Here is a 22876-nt window from a genome sequence, read left to right as displayed (position 1 = left end):
AAGTAGCGTTCGTTTCAGATAAGTGGATTCAAAACTGGAGAATAGATCGTGTATGAAGGACACATGCTTTTTTAAGCCCGTGCTGCGTTGCCATTCAAAATTTGTATTGAATTCAAATTTTCCCGCGCGCACTTTGCCTTCGAGTTATACTTCCGCCGGTTCCTCTATCTTAAATTCAATTCAAAAATCAATTATTGGGCAGGTTGGAGGTGTCGACAGCGAAATGGGGAAAAAAGCGGCATGGTACTACGGTGGATGGCGTTAGAAACGTTTATTTGTCGATACCGAGATTCTGCGCTAATTCGATCATATGCAACAAGAACACTGCCAATAACTGTTTAAGTTTTTTTATTATTATTATTGAAAGAATCTTCCCATGACCTAAACGTCTCGCCTATGCGCTGCCAATGTCAGAATTGGTCCTTTACAACACACGATCGGAGTGTGGGCGATTGTTCGAGAGCACAGATTTATTTTTGATGAAAAATATCAAAATGTTAACGAGTATTACTCCCTACGTAGTCCTGTTTCGTCAAGATTTAAAGTCGCCGTCTGCACGGTTACCTTTCGCTGAGTCTTTCCCTGTCATTATGCAGATAACGATATGGGCAGAAACAAAGATAACAGAGATTTGAGTTATTTTCGTTTGTTTTTGTTTCGCTAGCGCTTTTCGCACTTCGTTTACTGTTTGTGAAATAGTTGTTGATCCTGGCGTTATTTATACTGAACGTTACGCTAGTCTATTCTTTACGACAAGCGTCGGGAAGAGAGCGGAGGTACATTTGAGGAACGTGAAAGGGTCTATCGACACCGATCGAGTGTTCCTTTCGTAGCCGAAGGATGAAGATGGCAACGAAGAAAAAAGAGCGGACAAGATGAGCAAAGGTCTTCACAAGTGGCGGCAGATTCATCTCTTGGCTCGATCCCTTTGCCGTCTCACAGCCATCGTTGTTGAGACGCGGAAAGTACAGTTTCATTCAACAGAAGTAGTGCCACATTCGGATGGTCGCTTGTAAATCATACCTCATCTCGATATCTGAATGATTTTGAGCAGGCACGATGAATGAGGCACGCGTTTATGGTCGATGCAGTAGTCCTATCATTACTACAATTACACTATAACAACACACGAAAAAGTGAATAGATTTCGTTAAGGAACAATCAGAAAAACATGGGCACATAGTGGTTGTGCCTATGTTTTGATGATTGTATTATTGCGACTTTCTTCGAGCACGTACTGCCTGTAAACACGGTTTAGATATCGAACGTTTCCATTGTCCTTTAATGCTTGTCAAACCTATTCTGATTTTCACTCTTGCATGAGGAACTTTTGCATACTTACTCTCTGAGTTAACACAGAGAGACGCCAGTTATTAAATCATCTTCCCTATCTATATAAATTTTCTGGCTTTCCACCTGAGTCCTTATTATGAGAGCATGCAACAGGCCGGTTGAGTTGCATCCTTTCTAATTGTGAGGTCATTTCATCATGAAGTCGCTCTTCTTTTTGGATTGACGTCTGGCGATAATAGACTCTGCCAAAAATGTATACGCTTGATGTCCATCGACCTAGGAGGCACCGACGTCTGATTCCTAACGTATTCTAAATATACTTATCTCATTATCCCATTAATATGCATGTCGCAGTTTCCTTTCGCTTTAAAAGTATGCGTACGACCTCTTATTTTTTCCGAAAAAAACATGTAACATTTTTGCGAATTTTGAGGCATTAACCCTATCCCTATGTATCTGTTTGGTTCTTGAACTCTATTCGAATCACAATCAATAAACGCTGGTAGCAGTAAGGACAAAAGGATTTAATTCAAATATCTCTCGCCTGGTTCTCTGCCGTCGATCTGAGTACGCTCTGTATATTTCCGTAAGTCTACAGCCTCTTAGAAGTTAAACAGTACGGCCGCTAGTCCATTATCATTACGTCATCGTAAACGAATCATTACTATCTTCTAGCAAACACAACGGCCGCGCTCCTCTTTTTGGAATGACGCCTGGCGAAGCTGTTCGCCATGACGATGGGCTACGACAACATCGTGAACGATTGTGGTTTGGTGATTTCGATCGTCTTCGAGAGCTCCCACTGCCCAATATAGTTATCTCTTATTATTATTACTTTTGATTGTTACTATTAGTAATATATTGGGCTAACTATTGGTGTATTCGACAAATGGCCAACGGATTGAACAACACACCGCGTTAGCTGGTTCTCTTTTACCTCCTGCCTGTCGCACCGCAGTTCCCTCGTGTCTTCTCTTTCCAGCGTCGTCTTGATTAACATCTAATTCTCCTATCAGTGGCTCTGATCTGATATTATGGGAAGATGCGCTGACTATCGTTATCGCGCGCGAGCTGTTGTGTTTTTCTTCTTGCTGGGGCGCATTGTTCTCACTGTCATTGCTGCTGGCGCTGTAATCGATATTGTTGTTTTTGCCGTTGTTACTTCTCAGCCAGCCGTAGTTCTCATTCAGAACATGGGGAGAGCAACGAAAGCAGGGTTACAGATAGAAAGGGCATTGTTTCAAATTCACTTAATTTGTCAGTGTGTCTTCGTTTTACCAATTTCGGACGGCCGTGGTTACGGCGACTGCTGCTGCTGCTCACGGCGGAGCAGGAACTTTGGCGTTGTTGGACCGGATCCGATTGCCACGTTGGCGGTATCGATCCGTCGCAGCGGGCATCTCCAATGGCATTGTCGTAAGGCTGTGATATAAGAGCCAGCAGCCCTGAAGACACCGAGCCACTACTTCTCAGGCACGAAAGTACGGCAGCACGTCGGCTTGGGGCTAGAACCACCGACGATTTTGTCCTTCAGTTCAACAGGCGAACATACACCATAGGACGGAAAAGACATCGAAGTGCCTGGGCACTAAGGAACGACAAGACGATAGCCGAAAAGCACCAAACGCCACGTGAAGTTATAAGGGTGGGCCAGTTACAAAATCGTATGCACGCATCAAATGAAGCGAATAAGAAGTTAGAGAAACCGATACAACAAAAACGTGTTAGATGTATGCATGGCTTAAATGCGCTTGCGTGAACACGAAATAGAGAAAACTAATACGTCGACGCATCAGCGGTTATAAGAAGGTTGTTCCTTTTCGACGAAGGTTGTGCCCGCGTGTCGATACCGTCAACCATCTGAAAAGAGAGCGTCAGACGATGATCGGATAGATCAGACGGCCGACTACAGTGCAAGACAATACAGGCCCGAGAGAGAGTTAGACTGCAAAAATGTGTTGGAAAGAATAAAGCAACGATTCGAGCTATTTGTTGGTATAGCGTACGGCATAGACGTAGTCGAAGTTGGCCGATGCTATTTCCAACGAAACCAGAACAGGCACCGTCAGAATCGACAATCATCATGATTTGCTGCCACACAATAGCGGGAACCTATGATAATTATATAACGCATAGTACTAAACACAAGCATGTCATCCCAGATAACATAACAGACAGCCACTTACTTGGCCGCTGCTAGCAGAACAGTACTCAAAAAAAGGATCATATTAAACGAAGGATGAGATCTACTGGAGACGGCTGAGTTGGCAGTGACGATGCCGATACAAAATGCATTCTGGGGAAATTGTGCCTATGCCTGCTGCAGCTGGTTCTGCCAACATTGTAAACGTATCGTAAAATACTGAACGATACGTTTTACTGTCAGGAGAGGCAATGGCAAGGTTGCTCCACGTAATGATCGGCGATATATTTTCCTATTTTATGATGAATAAATTGCACTTATTGGGGGTCAAAATTTGATTCTTGGTCGTAGAGGTTCACGCTGGATGAAACTGAATACGTGCACGCCTGTACCTGCTTATCTGTTTACACATAAACTCTACTGATTTGATTCAACCATTGTTATTAGATTCAATAGATCCCTTCAAACCAGTTTATACGAATTTGTATATTCAAGCCTTCAGCTGCCTACGCGTAATCATATACCATATACGTGTTTGCAACTCATACGACAAAGCATCAAAACTGTGCTTTCTTCCGAAATCAGGCCGCAAATCAGGCGACCTCAACTTGTGGTTATTTTTGCATCGATTTATATTATGATTACATATCGACAAGTTATATTGCCAGCTGTTTGCGCGACTGTGACCATGCCGTGCTTCTGTATATGCTAGACGTCGCGTACGATTAGTATACAGACGATGTCTTCGGCAGCGGCAAGCAGGAGCGGCACTCTGAGACGATTTTGCGTGATAGCGAATGGAAAGTTGACCCCGAATGAGAAACTTGACAAAAAGGATAGGGAAGATGGAGATAGGATGAGGAAACACTTCATCCTTCGTAATAACGCACCCGTTATTTCGTTCGTCGTTCGTAGCCTTTTCCCGGCGGTTTACGCCGGCAACACTAGTAGCATTCACAGAAGTGCAATAGGGAATCAGATATGAGCTAAAGCATACGATTCGCCGAATTAGTCGAGCGCAGCGCACAACTACGACGATAGTACGAGGGGTAAAAGTGGCAAGACAAACGGAGCCGATCTGGCAGCACCAGCAGCGGTGGCAAGATCATCATCAGGTAGCTAAAAACATAACAGCATGAGAATGGCAAAACCATTCGTCGGAACATTGGCTTAAAACACATTCAGGCACATGCGCGACCGCATGTCAATATCAGCAGTCGTGGAAAACAATAGAAACGTTCGATTGAACCAACTCCAATGGCATATTTAACAACAAACAGGTGACCATCTGACGTACAGCTGCTGCACGTGAGTGGCACGAGCCGTACATGGATGGTCGATCGGCAGCTGGTGATGGTATGATGTGGTTTTGGAGCGCCCGTGTCTCGGACGGCGACGATAATAATTATAGGCAAATGCAACAGAACGGGAGGATACGAGCACGAGAAGCTATAGAAAAAAAAAGAAGTTTCTAGTTAGCTGCGTAGGCACACGAGGAAGGGAAGAAGACCCTGCTTCGTAGCGTTAATCCCATTTCGCTTAATGTATTACTGTACATTGCATCTATAATAACTGCAGTGTTTAACATTTGTATTCTATTTTTTCTAGGTGCTTCTATTTGTGGCAAATAATGTTTTTTTTTTTTAACTCTATATTATTCTGGCAAACAGCCGTTGTAGAATCTAACTTAAAATTTTTATATCTCAAATTATATATGCGTAACAGGTCGACATCTTCTTCTGCGTGGCGGCAGACACGTGGTTTGTTTTCTACGAAGTGTAAGAAACTTTAGTAATAGCGTCACTTGGCCTAAACATTCGTTCCATCTTCAAAGGTCACCATGCAGCGTTATGTCCTGGCTTTCAATTTACTGACTCTCAAACCAGCCAGGGCCGTTGACCACCCCCACTTTACTTAGCTTCGTTTAACTAGACGGATGGCGAAAGTCGTAGGCCATAAAAGAGCACCATTTTCAAGCCGGAACTGTTCCTTCGATTCTCATAGCTCTGCCCGCGCCTACTATATATGTCGATTTTGCTCGATACATTCATTTGTATTGGCCGCTACGGTTTGTATGAACATGTTCACAGAATGAATTTGTGCGTGTCCCGGTATCAGTAAAGCGTTGTTCGTTCGGTTGCCGAAATAAGTAGTAAAAACAAAGTCGTCTACATGAAAAAACAGAGGTATTAGCATTTGTGTATTCGAGAAGGCAAGAATGACTGCTCGGCCACCGACCAAATGTATAGAAGCTTCTCAAAGGCTGTCTCATATTTTCGGCTTATTTTTATTATGATATACGTGTGCGTGCTTCTGATAATCGTCTATTTCTCTGGTGGTATCCGGAACTTGATAGCTAGGTGCTAATGTGTATGTGTGAAATGGTGCGCCAAAAAAGCTATTCCTTTAGAAAAGGCCGTCTGCGCCATTACCCTAACCAAGAGTGGTATGACGTAAAGTTCACGTTTCTCTTTTTGTTCCTTAGGACGCGTTTCGTAGCGCTGAATAGCTTCGCTGCAAGAAGATTTACAACGAAAATTCAAACTATCTAGATTTCCCCAACGTATTAACACCATCGACCCGTAGCGAGCAAAAGGCTAACTATATATGCGCTAGACGGCAACTGCTGCGTTCCATGGAAGATCTGCTTTATCGTTGGTCGTAGGATACGTAACAAATTATTACTAATTAATATATACATATTAATAATAGTTACTATTCGGATCTATCTGTTTTTATTGATCATATATTTGCTATATTCGCTATGCTAATAATACGTAGCAAAAATTGAAGACACAAAGCTCTGTTGCGTTGAGAGGACACAGGAATTGTTAGCAAGTATTCGGGCTCATCATTTTAATCATTAGTCAGTAACGCCCTTTTGTTGCGCGGCAAGCAAAGCGTCGCCTTCACTGTGTCGGAGGCGCCTGGGCAATATGACATATACGAAATTCAGGCCTTTGCCGCATCGGTCAAAACGTGATGTTCTAGGCGTTTAGTTCGGACAACAGCCCCCCTTTAGGGCCTGTAATGGAACAGCGGTTAGTATTAATAAATACAGTAGCATAGGCTTTAATTACCGACTGACCCAGGCATATAGCAATCAAACATAGATATATATGACAAAAAAGTCGATGGACCCAGATACTCAAATTTAAGTCCCACTTACCATTTGGCAGTATTGGGCGATCGCTGAACTGGACGCTATAATTTGACGGCCCACATTTCAGCTAACCACGCGTCGAACTTAGCTCAGTTGCTGCTGAGAACCCCAGCCAGGCGATGTAGGCAGGCAGGCGAGCGACAGTGTACAACGAAGCATAGAGTGCGCGATGCCTCTTTCAATAGTAACGAAAGTGCGCCATTAGCGCTTAAGTTCGCCACTGAGCGACCAATCTATTTTCTTTTTTATCGTCTCGTCTTGTTCTACCAAGGTAAGTGAAGCTTTCCTCAATCAGCCGCCGACAACAACGCTTACCCTTAACCCGAACATCACCTCAGATCGCTTTCGCCTATCTATCTGCCTATCTATCCGAGGCCCCAACTTCCCCCAGTATGTGATGCGCCGTGAAGAAGATACCGGACCCAGTGTTGATAGCTCAGCATGCACTTATTTACCATTTCGCATGGAAGTAAATGGTACTACGACCACTACCACACGACAAACCATCAGACAAAAGTACTAACGCAACTTCTATATTACTATTACCATCGTGGCCATCATCTCTACCAAAGCACTACCATGGACACCTACTATCCACTACGAACTACTCAGGATAATTAGCAAAGCTCGGCAAGCAGCGGTCGCGGCGACAGCAGCCGTCTCAGCTTCTGCTCGCCTGCCGCAGGTGGACGGATAGACGCTGCAGCAACAGCAGTAGGAAAAAACCCAACGCAAGAAGATCGATAGGAAAATGAAGCGTATAAGCAGGTATGTATGTGTGTGCCCTTCGTAAGGAACAGTACGTCACGCCAGTTATCTGGGCGTGCGCGCGGGCCGGCGGGCGGCCAAGTTTTCGTGTGATGAAAAATAGTTCATTCAAGAAATGAATGCCTCTTCGGTAATGGCAGCCCCTCCTCGACATTAGTCTCACTTCTGCCGCCTGTACGTATTCAGTCTCTCTCGAAATGGAAGAAGTTTCATTGCGCGATTGAAGCGTGCTCACTCACTCACTTACTAGCACAGTCGTTGAGGGCAGCGTACGAAACAGAGGCGGCAAAATATAACATAAGTAGTGAATCTCGTCGGGTGCAAAAAGATATGAGTAAAAAAACAAAGCAAAGACGACTGTACGAGAAACAAGGGTAACAGCAAATGCCAGCGGCACATAACCGAACAGTCCGGTAGCAATAAGTAAGCAAATATCGTCTTTAATTTGCCGGCAGACAGGGTTTCCTTACGTGAGTTCGACTCCACGAAAACAAATCAACTACTGTGTGTGATCTATAGATGTATTTTATAGGTTATGTTTTCAGATGCTCGGGAAAGAGTCGATCGCAAAATATAAATAGAAAACTGAACGGCAATGATAGTAACGGTAATGATAAGGGTAATCATTTTTCCGAATAATGTGTACATAGAGAGTAACATGTACACGCAGAGAAACAAGCACAAACAACAACGCCGACGATATAATTAGCGTAGTGAAAAAATAGTAATCATGCTATTATTTTCCAGCACCAACAGTTGGGACGCTGATGGTAATGATTGTTCTCAGTACGAGAACAGTAACGGATCTTCTGCTGGTATTGCTGCGTGTTCCCAAGTAACAAACAGTAACGACTACCGTTACAGCCATAGCAGTAGACAACAGCGACACACCACCTCAGCGCCACCTATCGCAGCCGTTACAGGCTTCAATTGCCTGTACGCTGCTTCCTTAGGCACTACTTCTCTCAAACGGTTAGCAGAGTGCATGTATCTATGCTGTTCCGCGTGTCTCTCTGAACGTAACTTTAGTGGGTGGCGTCGATCCGAAGTGAAGGAAAAAGGTCAGTGGCAAGCGGACGTACCGTGTCCACAAGTGCTTGACTAAATCAACAAGCAAAAGGTCAACTAATGTCGACCATACAGAGTTACGATAAGTATCGTAATTCGCCCACTCGACACTTTTTTTAAAAACGAGATTCGTCTTTTCTGCTTGGAACGCAGCGACCAAGCGAATCGGGGCCGTGGGTTCGTCGTCGCAAGTTCTACGAGCTGACAGAGAAAGTTCGGCATCGGTCGTCTCTGATACAGAATATATGCCCCGGTAAGTTATGGCCGAAGCTGCTCACCCGAGTCGAGTTATTATTCTGGCAACATTTCCATATTATCGAACCAACCAGTGTAGACGACCACCTGCCCCAGGAAAGATTTCCTACAATACAAGAATGGCATGTTGCACAAGCGATAGCTGCAAAATAGTCAATGTAGGGAAAATACATAAAATCGATAACAAGGGCGAGAAGGAATCAAACAAAAAGCAGATAGTTATCATTCCAATATAGACGAAGGAGTCCCACTTTTTCTAGCCCAGAATTTCGTTTAGCAAACTTGATCAAAAATGGTTCCGAAGGAAACGATTTCCTGAAGTATCTATCATTTAGTGAAGTTGAGCGGTCTAATGGGAGCGCCAAGCCTGGTTCACTTTAGACTTCACAATGCGCTATGTATTTTAGGTGTAGATCTATTCGTGGTAGACACTATATGATAAAATCTATATCAAAGCTTCCATTTCTAAATGACAAAAGGCATCCTCTTTGTGGGGTGGGGGGCGGGCGACAACAGTGATAGACTTATGAACGATCGAACCTAGTCTGGTCGGGAACAGGTTGACCAGATATAGTGGGACCGGATAATTTTGATATACTTGTTAATTACTGCTTTTCAAGGGTAATCTGGATTAGAGCTAATAGATAAATTAAAAGTGCGCCCTGTAAAACTTTCTAGTGTGTTTCTAAAGTTGTTCGAGCAATTAGTCCTATTCAAGCTACCGGTTGTCCGTAGCTAGCTTGCATGATCTTCGGTAGGCAAAATATTAGGGAATGCACGTTTGTCTTCCGCATGAATTATAGTTCGGTTAAAATGACCGCAAACAAAGACAAAACTACATTTTACCATGGTTTTTCCCAAGTAGAAAATTACGGAAACATTACGAGCCGACTGAACGTTTGACTCGATGAAACACTGAAATCATTTCAATTATCGGCATCTCTCGATCCATCGAGCGTGCGGTCAGCAGCAGCGACAACAGTTATCCTGCCACCCAGTTAAATGTCGAAGTCAGGCAACGAGTATCATTTTTGTCCTGGACTAACTAGCTTCAGTTTCTAAGCTAGCCGTCATTACGTCATCCAGCATCGATCCGCTGTACCTTGTTTATGTTGTTTCTTTGCTTGATCTTCTTTTGCTAACTGCGAAACAGTTAATGATATACGAACGGCGATGCCTATGCGAGGATTGGCCTTTGATTTCTGTTTTCTTTTTTGTAACAGTCGACCGGTGAGGTTCTACAACCATCTTAAATTCCAGTTTGGCAAGCAGTTGCAGATATGTTGCGGTACCTGCGTAGACAGCTCTTCACTATGGCTCAGTTAGGTCTACGCTACTTACGATTATGACCGAAGGATAAAACAAGCTGAGTATCGAAGAGTTTATTTAATATATTCCATCCATTCCCTACCACCGAACTCAGCAGTTTGCCCCTTATGTATTGTTATAATACGTGTGGTACCTGACATAATTATTTCCCGTTTTGTATGAACCTCTGTCGTTTCAGTTATTGCCCTCGCATCACAATAGCAGTTTAGCCGACCTATCCATATCGCGTGCAACGTTTGTTTAGCAAATGCACGCGACACAGATGAGTGCTTGGTTCGATTTTAGCATTGTACATATTAAGTAGCATGATGATGCCATTCCCCCTTTGTATTGACCCTTCTCCTCCTCCAATTTGCGAAAAATTGACAATACCAATAAAAATATCCGTCGCAGTTACGGTCGTCGTCACCTTTGACCCCGTTAGCTGTAAGAAAATCGGGGGCAACCGATATGTCGTAGACCCACTAAGGCCACGCGAGACCACTGCGCACAGACGCAACCTAAGTATTCGACAGACAGCTTAATGCCGTTGAAAAGATGCTAAAATTCTCTTTCAGTCTAGCCCTTTCCGTTTTTCAATGGGGCACAAAAACTACGAAAACTACAGCATTAAATAGATAATAGATACGTGTATATTATTCAACTACACAGCAGCGGTCGTTCTCCTCTCGTCGCTTTAACGAAGCTGCTGCTTCTCAACAATGGGACTCCGACGATGCTGACGGCAGCCACGCACACTTATAACTATCGAACATTGACTTCGGATATGCGTCCCTGTGTGTACATACGCCTGTAGATAGACTGTCATACTCTAAATAAATAGATTAAGTGCAGAATCGGCCAGCTATAACAGGACTTCGTGTGGGACACGGAGATGCTTAATTGCTACTAGACCCAAAATTGATATTGTTGGGCCCACGGCGCGCCCAGGGGACCAACAGATAGCCGATGGGAGTGTCAAAGTTCGCTACCACTCGACAACAGCAAGACCTGCAGCAGAAGCAGTACTAAAAGTAGATCCGGTCTCGCAGATGCTTCTCAATCCCCGGGCCTTAGCCGCAGGAACAATGAATACAACAGCGCCACAAGAAAACATGATATAGAAATAGAGAAGACCGCGTCTAGCGCGACAGATATCTATCTCTTCTTAGCTGCCGATGATCCGCGCATTTCAATACTTCCGGACTCTCTCTAGTTTTGGGTCTTTTCTAGCCATGTTTTTAAGTCGTCCATAGTATTTGACCACAAGTGTGCACTTTGTTTGCTGCTGCTGTAGTCGCCGTTGCCTGATATCGCATCTGCACGTTTTTCTATATTAGTAGCTAGGGTGTCGTGCCTACCTACCAATTTCGCTGGAATTCGTGCTCAACAGCGGCTTTATTGTAGTCTGTAGCCGATATGGACGGTTGGCAGTTGACGGCTGCCGTGCTTACGTCGACCATCTCATGATCAGACGAAACGTATCAAAGGGATTAGAAGTATTTATATTTCTTCGTGTTTCTTTTTCGGTGACCTGCTGGTAAATACTGATAACGTGAACGCAAGAAACGAAAAGGGTACGAAGATTGCAAAAGAAGAATTTGCGAAGTTTTAAACTTGAATAGAAACCGCTTTGTATTCTCATGTATATATAAATATATTAGACGACATATTATAAACCCACAGGTATATATTAGGCAGTAATTTTAAACGTATATAGGAAGTGCCGGTTCTAATTAAATATAAACAAATAGTCTACATTGTCTATACTAGGCCAACAGAACCGTGAGGAAGCATACGAGAGAGCGACTCCAATAAATTCCCGCCAACGTTATTGTACTGTAAACGATGTATATTGTTTTTCGTGTACACGTAAACTACACTTGCACCCTAATAAATTCTTATATATATATCTAAGATTAAAGATAACCGCCCACTTGGGATATTCATAAAAATTCATTTGAAGTAAGCATATGTAACTAGTTAACTATAAGGAAAGTTACGCAATTATTTTTGCTCAGAAGTTCATAAAACTAAAGCAAGAGACAGCGTTGTAATTTGCATTTGTTGACCCTGATTTCACCCTATCTACATAACTGACAGTGCATTTGTAGGCCTATTTTTGGAAGAAAACCAATGGACATATTACGACAAGTAGCGACACGACGTACTGTATATACGATGGTATCTAGCAATATAGAATAATCAAAAACACAAGCTCAAGAAGGACAAACCAGTGTCACCAACCAGCTAGAAGAGATGTACATACCAGCTTATTACTTCCTAAGCACGTGCATCGTGCAAGCAAACGTAGAATATTTAGATTTACACTGCGGACTTAGTCCATATTTGACAAAAAAAAATATGGAAAAAAAATCATCCCTACCATGATTCGACTTTTAAATGTTTTACTGTTTATTTTTCAAATTTGCTATAATAAAATTCGGATATCAATTGAGAATTTCGCAAGATATCGTCCTCAATTGTCGAGTTGATGGATCTAACGACGGCTCACATTGGCGGCTTCTTCTAAATGTGATAGCCATACTATCACTGGTGTTTAGGTCTCCTCCGGTTAAGTAACCGATTTAGAAACCCTGCGTTTTTCTATGGGAATCTAATCGCGTTTTTATGCTATCACGAAGCTGTAGACGCTTTTTTCTGCGATTTTATCCTTCCTGGTGCTCGTGGTACCATCAACGTGATTCGAAAGCCGTTATGTATGTGGTTCTATAACCATATACATGATGATGATGACGATGACGAGGGGTGATGTTACGAGACACCTGAAGCCGTCATTCTTTTCAATGATGACAATAATGATCATCACAGCTCTGTACTCTTTCTCTTTCTATCCGATCGATAACATTGCGGCATCCTGCTTGTATCTGCAATTACATTGCAGATTTACCGGCAAGCGAAGATACACACCATCATCACAACCATGCTATAATCTTCAAACGTTTTCATTACTGCATTAGCACTCTAACCATTCGATTGTAACGCTGATACAGTAACGGTTCAATTTTCTGAAGTTCTTCATTCCGAATCGACTTGTATCATCATTATTCACTGCTATACGACAATTATCATTGGGTCACATTAACTACCTTACGTCTAATAATTATTATTATGATAATGGCAAGAAAATGATGTATGAGCCACATATCACCATACCCTTCAAAAATCAAACCAATTTTTTTATTTCGGTGCTGCCTGTCAGCTTATGTTTCTATTCTTATTCGTCCAAGTCAATACCACCATATGTCAGTCACCACGTAAATTTTAGCTAGGGTAACAACGTCGCCGTACACAGTTCCAAAGCTACGAATTCTCTTCGCTGGCGCGTATCTTTTTCCTTCGGACGTTACAATCATTGAGTCAGTCGTTCGGTCCATCGTTCATTCGTAATCTTCATCATCGTCATCGTAGGAATTATAGTCATAATAATATGTTAGCATCATATGGCAGCAGAGCCATCCGTTATTATACATATGTATGGAAGTGAAGTTCACGTTATTGAGGAGCCCGCATTTCAATAGCACCAATGAAGGCTGCCAATCTAAATGTCTTCCTGGCTGCCTGTATGCAGTTTGTGGTGGCCTTTAAATTATCGTTCATATTCGATTGGCTAATACTGATCACGACGACGAGGAGGACGTCGATGGACCTCAGTGATGAATCCTTTCTTCACTTAAAGGTCAGCATAGACGAATCTGTTTTTGGCAAACGAACGAATTATGCACGAAGAGCTGCGTGTAGACCGACGCTAAACGAAAGAAGATGTCAAATAGCGCATCTTCACTTCGGTTACATCAGCGGTGACACCAGCAGTGGTCATAACTGCCTTCTTTTTCCGGTTAATTGTAACATCGGCAATCACAATATGTTGACGATAACTGCAGCAATATTAACTCGCCTATATTCTTCGATATCAAGACACAAAAAAACGACACGATGCTATAGATGATGGTGTTACCACGGAAATTTATATTATACGTGAAGGAAGAGCGGTAGCCTCAACTGCGACAATACTTGCGAAGCTGTGAATACCCACGAGGTTACTGGAGACAGAAACACACACACACACACACATACACAGCACATAACAATTGAACGATAAACAATTTTCTGCTTTTTCTGTACTGCATTAACGTTGGAAATGAATTTTCGTCTATTGGTAAATTATGTAATATGTAGACGGTCTAAAGAGGGCTAACTTGTAACGATGACTCCTATTGAGGAGAGGGATCTTGTTCTTAATAAACAGTAAAAAAACTTGCATTAACGCAACGCCTAGGTGCTTTGTCTTATTTGAATTCGTAACTAAGATACAGATATATATGTTCCTAAAAGAGATACCTGTCTTAATTCTGGAGACAGTGATACTACATCAGTAAACATTCGCAATTACGTTTGGTGGACGCCGTCAAAGAGCTTCAAAAAATAATTTCCTTATTTTACTTATCTGTTAATCGGCTTATATAGTCGTGCAAATATATATATATATATATATATATATATATATATATATATATATATATACATATATACATATATCGAAATAAGGATCGTTCGTCAAGTGTGATCGTGGCAAGCATACGTAAGCGGCGCCTACCATTTAACGGAACAGTCTAATGGATATTGATATTATTCGAGGAGGAGTAAATGGCTGGTGGTTTTATTGCAGCCAGCAAATGAGAAGTCGCTCTACGGGCCTTCATTTGAAACCGCTTCCAAAAGAGCAACAGCACTCGCTTGATTATAGCGCTGCGAGATACCTGGTATTCGCTTCGGTGTGCCCACTAGCGTGTATGTTATGTATGGTACCTAAGCATCGATGGTATCTCGTGCAGGCGCTCGCGCCGAGAGATGGGGAGAAAGGATATTTCTAGGTAAAAAAAATCTGCCCCATTAAAAAAACAGCTCCTAGAGCCGCGAGAAAGCAGCACCAATGCTATTCTGTGATAAATTATCTTCATCATCATCGTCGACTGTTTCTTCCCCTTCAGACAAGCTTGTACCTTAGGTGAATCCCACAGCTGAGTAGGATAAGAAACAACAACAATAATAAATACATGAGAAGAGAACGTATTCAACAACTTCGTGTCACAAAAGTACAGCAAATGAAATTACCATGTAAACTTTTAATAAATGAACTTGTCGATGTATACAAATCGAATCATAAAATGAAATCTAACTTGTAATATATGGCATACACTAAATTGGTAACGCCGGTGGTGATGGTCATGAAAATCGTGATTTTGAAGTTCTTTCATGGTTTTAGAAATAAGTTAAGCCTTATCAAAAGTCAAGTAGGCGATACATGATCTATCGGATTTGCATAGCTATTGTGTTTTCGCTTATGTGATTGTCTCCACGAAATACTGCTTTCTGTCATAAAATCTGACCGATCGCGTAAGGTGCGCAATGTAAACCCTTTTATATATGACTGTGCCACATGACTTTGATGAATCTATCACGATATTTTACTGTATAATGATTCTCAAGTTTCTCTCAGAACAATAAAAACTAAGTTATATCAACGACTTGTAGCAAGGGGATCTACCGAACAAGTACATGATCATCAACAACTAACCCTGGCCCGGCCCTTATTTTTGGTGTCACCTCTCAGCCAAATCTGTTCTCATCCAATGAGCTGGTGTCGCGCGAACGCACCCGGACCTCAGTATTACTTTTACCGTTCGGCGCTAGCTTCGCTCCAGTCAGGATCGAAAACGCTTGCACGATGCGTTGGCGGATTCCCGCCATCCGTTCAAAGCAGTCGAGTTTCGCCCTTCTCCCTAGAGGCCAGCAGAGAGGGCAGCTCGTTGGCGTTGCCATGGCAACGCGCCAAGTGGCATTCGCCATATCGACAGTAGCAGAACAATCTGCGAGTAAACAGCGAGAGCTGACGATGGTAGTTGTGGCGGTGAGGCTAAATAGTTGACAAAAACCACGGCTTGTCTGTAACTTTTGAGGCTTTGTCGAATGTTTTGCGACGAATCAATCGCCACTGTATGTTGTCTTTCATCGGCGTAGTGCTACTGCTATATAAATAAGAAAAGTAATTACGGCACATTTTTATTGTGTGTTCTGCACTCCATCAACACCATTAAAAGAATAGCTCGTAGATTCGTTTTCGTGTGTCAGGATGTAAGCGTTTGTGTGATGCAACTGTCATACTCGGATTAAGTGTTGTGAGTAAAGACGCCACTATAAAAACAGTAATGTGGTACCGACAATCAATGGACTGAGACGGAAAGGCTTGAATATCGATATATTAACACATATGTATATAAATGGGAAGTCAAATGATGGGACTCCTAGGTGGTAGGAGAGCTGCTATTATAACTAGAATCACTTCTGTTCGTGCTAGTAGTAGTTCGTGTAGTAGTGCTACCTATTGTACTAGTGGCAACTGTGACGTTAGACGACTCTTGTCAGCTCGTGCTGCTTAGCAACGTGGACGTGGCGGTCGAGGCCAGTGCTGGACAAACGACAACAGTGCTACAGTGATTCCGACCATCGTCTTCTGTTCCCATTACGAAGCAGGCAGTTGGTTGATCATCGACGACGATTGACAATAAAACGTCATGAGAATGCGTACTACCTGGTTAGCATGCCGTTCTTTTTTACAATGGCTCTCTTTGCTGTTTCTAGTATCGAGTATTGTTAACTATTGCACTCTTCTTCATACGGCCGCGGTGTATTTTCATAACCGCTACTAAACAGTTACTGTTTATACAGTTTATACCTTTGTTGCTATAACGGCTCCAGTGTAAACTACGATCTTGTACACCACTGGCGTCTGACACGAGCCATATCGACATAATACACGCACCCATCTATCTACAGGCGCTTATGGAGTGCGCGTCGCTCACCGCCACTTCCGCTATCCAGCGGCTCTTCGAATTTTAAGCGGCGCGGTCCGTTTGCTCAGGAGAGTACAAACGGTCGTTGCCAACAAAACGATAAAAGCGCAAATTACAACAACGACACCAACACACTCTACGGAAACCTATCTGAAGCCGTCGGATGTTCGCAATTTTCGGTAGATATTGAATCAACTCCCATTACTGTCGGCACCGCTGCTGGTCTTTCTGGGAACGTCAACCCGGATGACAACCGTTGATTCAACATAGCACGTGCCTACTCTTCTAGTCAAGATGTCAATGGACAAGAAGTTCCTAGGGGAGTTTTTCCCCACTCGATTGTCAGCCCTAATATTTGTTAGTTATATCGTGTTTTTCATCGCCCAGTCAATTCTTGTGAAGGCGTCTCAAACAAACAATTTCTATTCGTACAATGTCACATGTGTCGTTATGCTGACGGAACTGCTCAAACTAATACTATCAACCGCTCTCTATCTCAAAGATCACAATTTTTCGACGCTCGTAAGCGAGATCTTTGAGTATCGACGGGTCTTGTTGCTGTACTTTGTGCCAGCGCTCCTTTACTGTTTCTACAACAATTTGGCCTTCCGTAACTTGCAGACATTCGATCCGACGACGTACAATCTGCTTATGCAGTTTCGTGTCGTCATCACCGGTTTAGTGTTCCAGATTCTGTTTAAACGGCGCTTGTCCGGCCAGCAGTGGTTCTCGTTGTGCCTGCTCACCATTGGGTGTGTAATAAAACAATTTAGCGTGCGTACGCCAGAGTTTGCTGCGAGCGCGGACGCTTCCGGGAGCGGGAGCAGTAGCGCTGGAATTAGCCACGGTCACCATTCGGAACCGACATACAACGGCGGTATACTGTCAGCATTTTTTTCGTGGAGCATACTGCTTCTTCTGTTTCAAATGCTGTGTTCGTGTCTTGCGGGCGTGTACAACGAGTTTCTGCTTAAGGATACGGGTGCCGACCTCCATATCATGGTGCACAATATATTCATGTATATCGATTCGATCGTATGCAATCTGGCGTTTCTCATCTTACATGGTCAAACAGATGAATTAGCAAATGCAACCATGCTAGCTAATATCTTTAGTCAGCCTTTGATCATAGCAGTTATGGTTAACGGATCAGTTTGTGGCATAATCGTGTCGGTATTCCTACGAAGCCTCAACTCGATCTTGAAGACGTTCGCCGGCGCATTGGACCTCTCGATTACAGCGGTACTCTGTTGGATCATCTTTTCAATACCAATAGAAATACCAACGATTATGGCCATCACGGTTGTGTCTATAGCGACGTATCTCTACTCGCAAAACCCCGTTGTTAATAAACCCAAAGGGCATGGCAGCAGCGGCAACAGGTTCGGTGGTAAGGAACTCGCCGAAGACAAGGAAACACTCCTGCAAGAGGCAGTTAGGAAGTCTGTGGCTCATAACGTTCAGCTGCTGAGGTCGACAAAGCCTGACCTCTCCTAGTAGTTTAGTATTGTTATCTGTAGTTCATACCGAAATGGTGAATGTCGAATTATACAGCCATTCTAACAACATGACGGCAACGAAATGGTAGCGACGTACACCATTATCAATCGCCAATACCTTACCCATGCGAACACCAAGACCTCTAAGAGACTCTACATGAAAATAAGTGAAGCCAAAAAACAGCCATCCACGTCCTGTTATCGGTGCATTATCAGCTGGCGGGCAAACAAAATAACGGTATTGTTGAAATGCATATGCCTGAAGAATTATTCTGGGGGGCAGTCGCTCTGTCGACGGCCTTGCAATAATAGTAACATTCGACAGATTTCACCGATATCTACTTAATATTATTATCCTATATTTAAAGTTACCAGTATGTTGCTAACGACGGAAACTAGAACAATTAAAACAAATCAAGGAATATCGCTTGTCCGCGTAAACCTGTGTAAATGTTGGCAAAAGTGACTGCGCGCGTGTCTGTCTAGATATGGCCGCTACTAATATTTTTCTGGCTTGTGCTACATTGTGAGTATACATATGTAAATATATACATCATTATATGAAGACAGGCCAAATGCCATATGTGAAAGAGAAGATAGCTAGTTCAACTGACGGACCGCCGAAGGAAAGAATTTTTTAAATTTTAAGAATAAACTTCTACTGTTTGAATTTTAAATTTCGGTTACCTGCATATGTTTCTTCTCTCTACTTCTTGTTTTCGGAGCACTACCACATTAAGTATCGTAATAGCATTATGAAGTATGTTAGTATATGTTTGATATAAACAACATATTCGTGTTTAAATAACCGCTGGAGTCAAGTTTTATTGTCATATATTCACAATTCATTGTATTGATAAGGTGGGCATGGTGCAGATTAATCAATATCAGACCTAGCTGCAAGACTGTGTAGTCCCATTGGTCCATCGCACCTCACAATTGTTCAATCGGGACAACAAATGCATCTTTGCGCCAAATCAGTCCGGACAACGAATAATATTACACGGGTGGATTATTTCCCATCGCAAGATTTCCTTTACGCAGAACACAAACTGCAGCATGATAAATGGGGCAGCAAATCAGGTCACGCTAATTTTTGTTCTTACTTTTAGGCACCTCTTTAATTCGAGAGAAGGTAGTGTAACATTATCTTACTATATAAACTGCGACGTGTTGTGGGCCGCAATGCAACGACAGGACTACTGTGAGACTGGCCGACGTCAACTGCTGACGGCCGATGCCACCACACAGGGATCAGTCTGCACTAGTAGAAGCTACTCACGACTCTTGTATTATGGTCACCTCTTGCGGCCGCAGAGCGCATCAATACCTCACGGAATGCTGCTATCCTATTCCATATATAGATCCTTAATGCAGCACATTGTTCGTCACTTATCATCGGCTAGCATGGAGGAGAATAGCAATTAAGGCCGTTATAGCAGCAAAGGCAGCGGTTGATACAGATGTGCCAGACAGACTGTTCTGTTATCTGGAAGCGTATTTAAAGCATGAACTTTCGCGTGATATGACATTTCCAACGAATCGTATTGCTCCACAATGTGCTTGAGAGTAAAGCTAAAACATTGAATTGGGGGTATTTGGAAATAAGTCCCGTTTATCGCGAGGAAATGAATCTTCTTTTATTCTTCCATTACACGCAACAGCGAAGTTCTGCGATCTGATCAGAGAACTGCGGCCCGCCACAAGCAGCTTGATTGCCGATGATTGCCAAGAAAACCTTGAATGAACGCTTCGCTGATGACCTCAGCTCCAGTAACAAAAGCTAGGCCCTTTTACAATAGAGAAAGACTGGCTAACGGGTGAATGGTAGGTGCTTACAACTAATCTTCAACGATCTTCCTCATTCGCGCGACATCCAGTAGACGCAGCATCTGTCCGTGACGGAAACGCGTTCTCAAATGAGTGAATAAAGGCCCTAAAGAAGAAGTTACCTAGTTTTCCTCCCTATGCAATCAATAGGTATGATAGCTGTGTGAAAGTTTCGTCGTCAATAATTTTAGCGGCAGAAACCGTAACAACAAATTTAAATAAATAACTAACGCTATTTCGTGTTGATAAATCACAAAGGTATCTGTAGCCCACCGCCTGATAATAAAGCCGGAATTACTTTAACACAGGTTTTTTCCAATTTTTTCAAGCCTGCTGCTAGTTAGCATCAATCGCAAATAGAACACTAGTGGGGGGGGGGGGGGGGAAAGTTTTAATTCAAGAAAATTTTAACCAAAATACTATTAGTAATTAGTTTAAATCCTTTTTACATTTTAAAAGGGGGGGGGGGGGGGATAAAGCTTGTCGAAAGTTTTAATGTTTTTGCCTTTTTGCTCAAAAACGAAGTATATGCAGTAAGGTTGTACATTTTGGCTTTTGATCAACTCACGATAATATTAGCTATCTACGGCCTACAGAGCTTAATAGGCGGATTAGTGTAGGCTACAAGAAATTCAGGAAGAGCAACAAAATTTTAAATCTGTCGGGTTAGGTTAAACTATAACGACTGGCAGTGACCACAAATAAACGGGTTCGAGCTTATCATATGCCTGAAGAATTATTCTGGGGGGCAGTCGCTCTGTCGACGGCCTTGCAATAATAGTAACATTCGACAGATTTCACCGATATCTACTTAATATTATTATCCTATATTTAAAGTTACCAGTATGTTGCTAACGACGGAAACTAGAACAATTAAAACAAATCAAGGAATATCGCTTGTCCGCGTAAACCTGTGTAAATGTTGGCAAAAGTGACTGCGCGCGTGTCTGTCTAGATATGGCCGCTACTAATATTTTTCTGGCTTGTGCTACATTGTGAGTATACATATGTAAATATATACATCATTATATGAAGACAGGCCAAATGCCATATGTGAAAGAGAAGATAGCTAGTTCAACTGACGGACCGCCGAAGGAAAGAATTTTTTAAATTTTAAGAATAAACTTCTACTGTTTGAATTTTAAATTTCGGTTACCTGCATATGTTTCTTCTCTCTACTTCTTGTTTTCGGAGCACTACCACATTAAGTATCGTAATAGCATTATGAAGTATGTTAGTATATGTTTGATATAAACAACATATTCGTGTTTAAATAACCGCTGGAGTCAAGTTTTATTGTCATATATTCACAATTCATTGTATTGATAAGGTGGGCATGGTGCAGATTAATCAATATCAGACCTAGCTGCAAGACTGTGTAGTCCCATTGGTCCATCGCACCTCACAATTGTTCAATCGGGACAACAAATGCATCTTTGCGCCAAATCAGTCCGGACAACGAATAATATTACACGGGTGGATTATTTCCCATCGCAAGATTTCCTTTACGCAGAACACAAACTGCAGCATGATAAATGGGGCAGCAAATCAGGTCACGCTAATTTTTGTTCTTACTTTTAGGCACCTCTTTAATTCGAGAGAAGGTAGTGTAACATTATCTTACTATATAAACTGCGACGTGTTGTGGGCCGCAATGCAACGACAGGACTACTGTGAGACTGGCCGACGTCAACTGCTGACGGCCGATGCCACCACACAGGGATCAGTCTGCACTAGTAGAAGCTACTCACGACTCTTGTATTATGGTCACCTCTTGCGGCCGCAGAGCGCATCAATACCTCACGGAATGCTGCTATCCTATTCCATATATAGATCCTTAATGCAGCACATTGTTCGTCACTTATCATCGGCTAGCATGGAGGAGAATAGCAATTAAGGCCGTTATAGCAGCAAAGGCAGCGGTTGATACAGATGTGCCAGACAGACTGTTCTGTTATCTGGAAGCGTATTTAAAGCATGAACTTTCGCGTGATATGACATTTCCAACGAATCGTATTGCTCCACAATGTGCTTGAGAGTAAAGCTAAAACATTGAATTGGGGGTATTTGGAAATAAGTCCCGTTTATCGCGAGGAAATGAATCTTCTTTTATTCTTCCATTACACGCAACAGCGAAGTTCTGCGATCTGATCAGAGAACTGCGGCCCGCCACAAGCAGCTTGATTGCCGATGATTGCCAAGAAAACCTTGAATGAACGCTTCGCTGATGACCTCAGCTCCAGTAACAAAAGCTAGGCCCTTTTACAATAGAGAAAGACTGGCTAACGGGTGAATGGTAGGTGCTTACAACTAATCTTCAACGATCTTCCTCATTCGCGCGACATCCAGTAGACGCAGCATCTGTCCGTGACGGAAACGCGTTCTCAAATGAGTGAATAAAGGCCCTAAAGAAGAAGTTACCTAGTTTTCCTCCCTATGCAATCAATAGGTATGATAGCTGTGTGAAAGTTTCGTCGTCAATAATTTTAGCGGCAGAAACCGTAACAACAAATTTAAATAAATAACTAACGCTATTTCGTGTTGATAAATCACAAAGGTATCTGTAGCCCACCGCCTGATAATAAAGCCGGAATTACTTTAACACAGGTTTTTTCCAATTTTTTCAAGCCTGCTGCTAGTTAGCATCAATCGCAAATAGAACACTAGTGGGGGG

General features: G+C 42.6%; 2 protein-coding genes across 3 annotated transcripts in view; one reads left to right on the top strand and one right to left on the bottom strand.

Moving 5' to 3' along the window:
- The window catches only part of LOC111246448 (uncharacterized), a 259672-nt gene that overhangs the window by 226448 nt on the left and 10348 nt on the right, over positions 1-22876 (bottom strand). The window lies entirely within an intron of this gene.
- Positions 15878-19058, top strand: senju (UDP-galactose transporter senju). The gene has a single exon (XM_022796056.2). The coding sequence runs from the start codon at positions 17168-17170 to the stop codon at positions 18368-18370; it is 1203 nt and encodes a 400-aa protein (XP_022651791.1). The 5' UTR covers positions 15878-17167; the 3' UTR covers positions 18371-19058.

Source organism: Varroa destructor, unplaced genomic scaffold (genome assembly GCF_002443255.2).
Source record: "Varroa destructor unplaced genomic scaffold, Vdes_3.0 BEIS01000003.1, whole genome shotgun sequence".
NCBI lineage: Eukaryota > Metazoa > Arthropoda > Arachnida > Mesostigmata > Varroidae > Varroa > Varroa destructor.
This window is presented reverse-complemented; position numbering and strand designations above follow the sequence as displayed.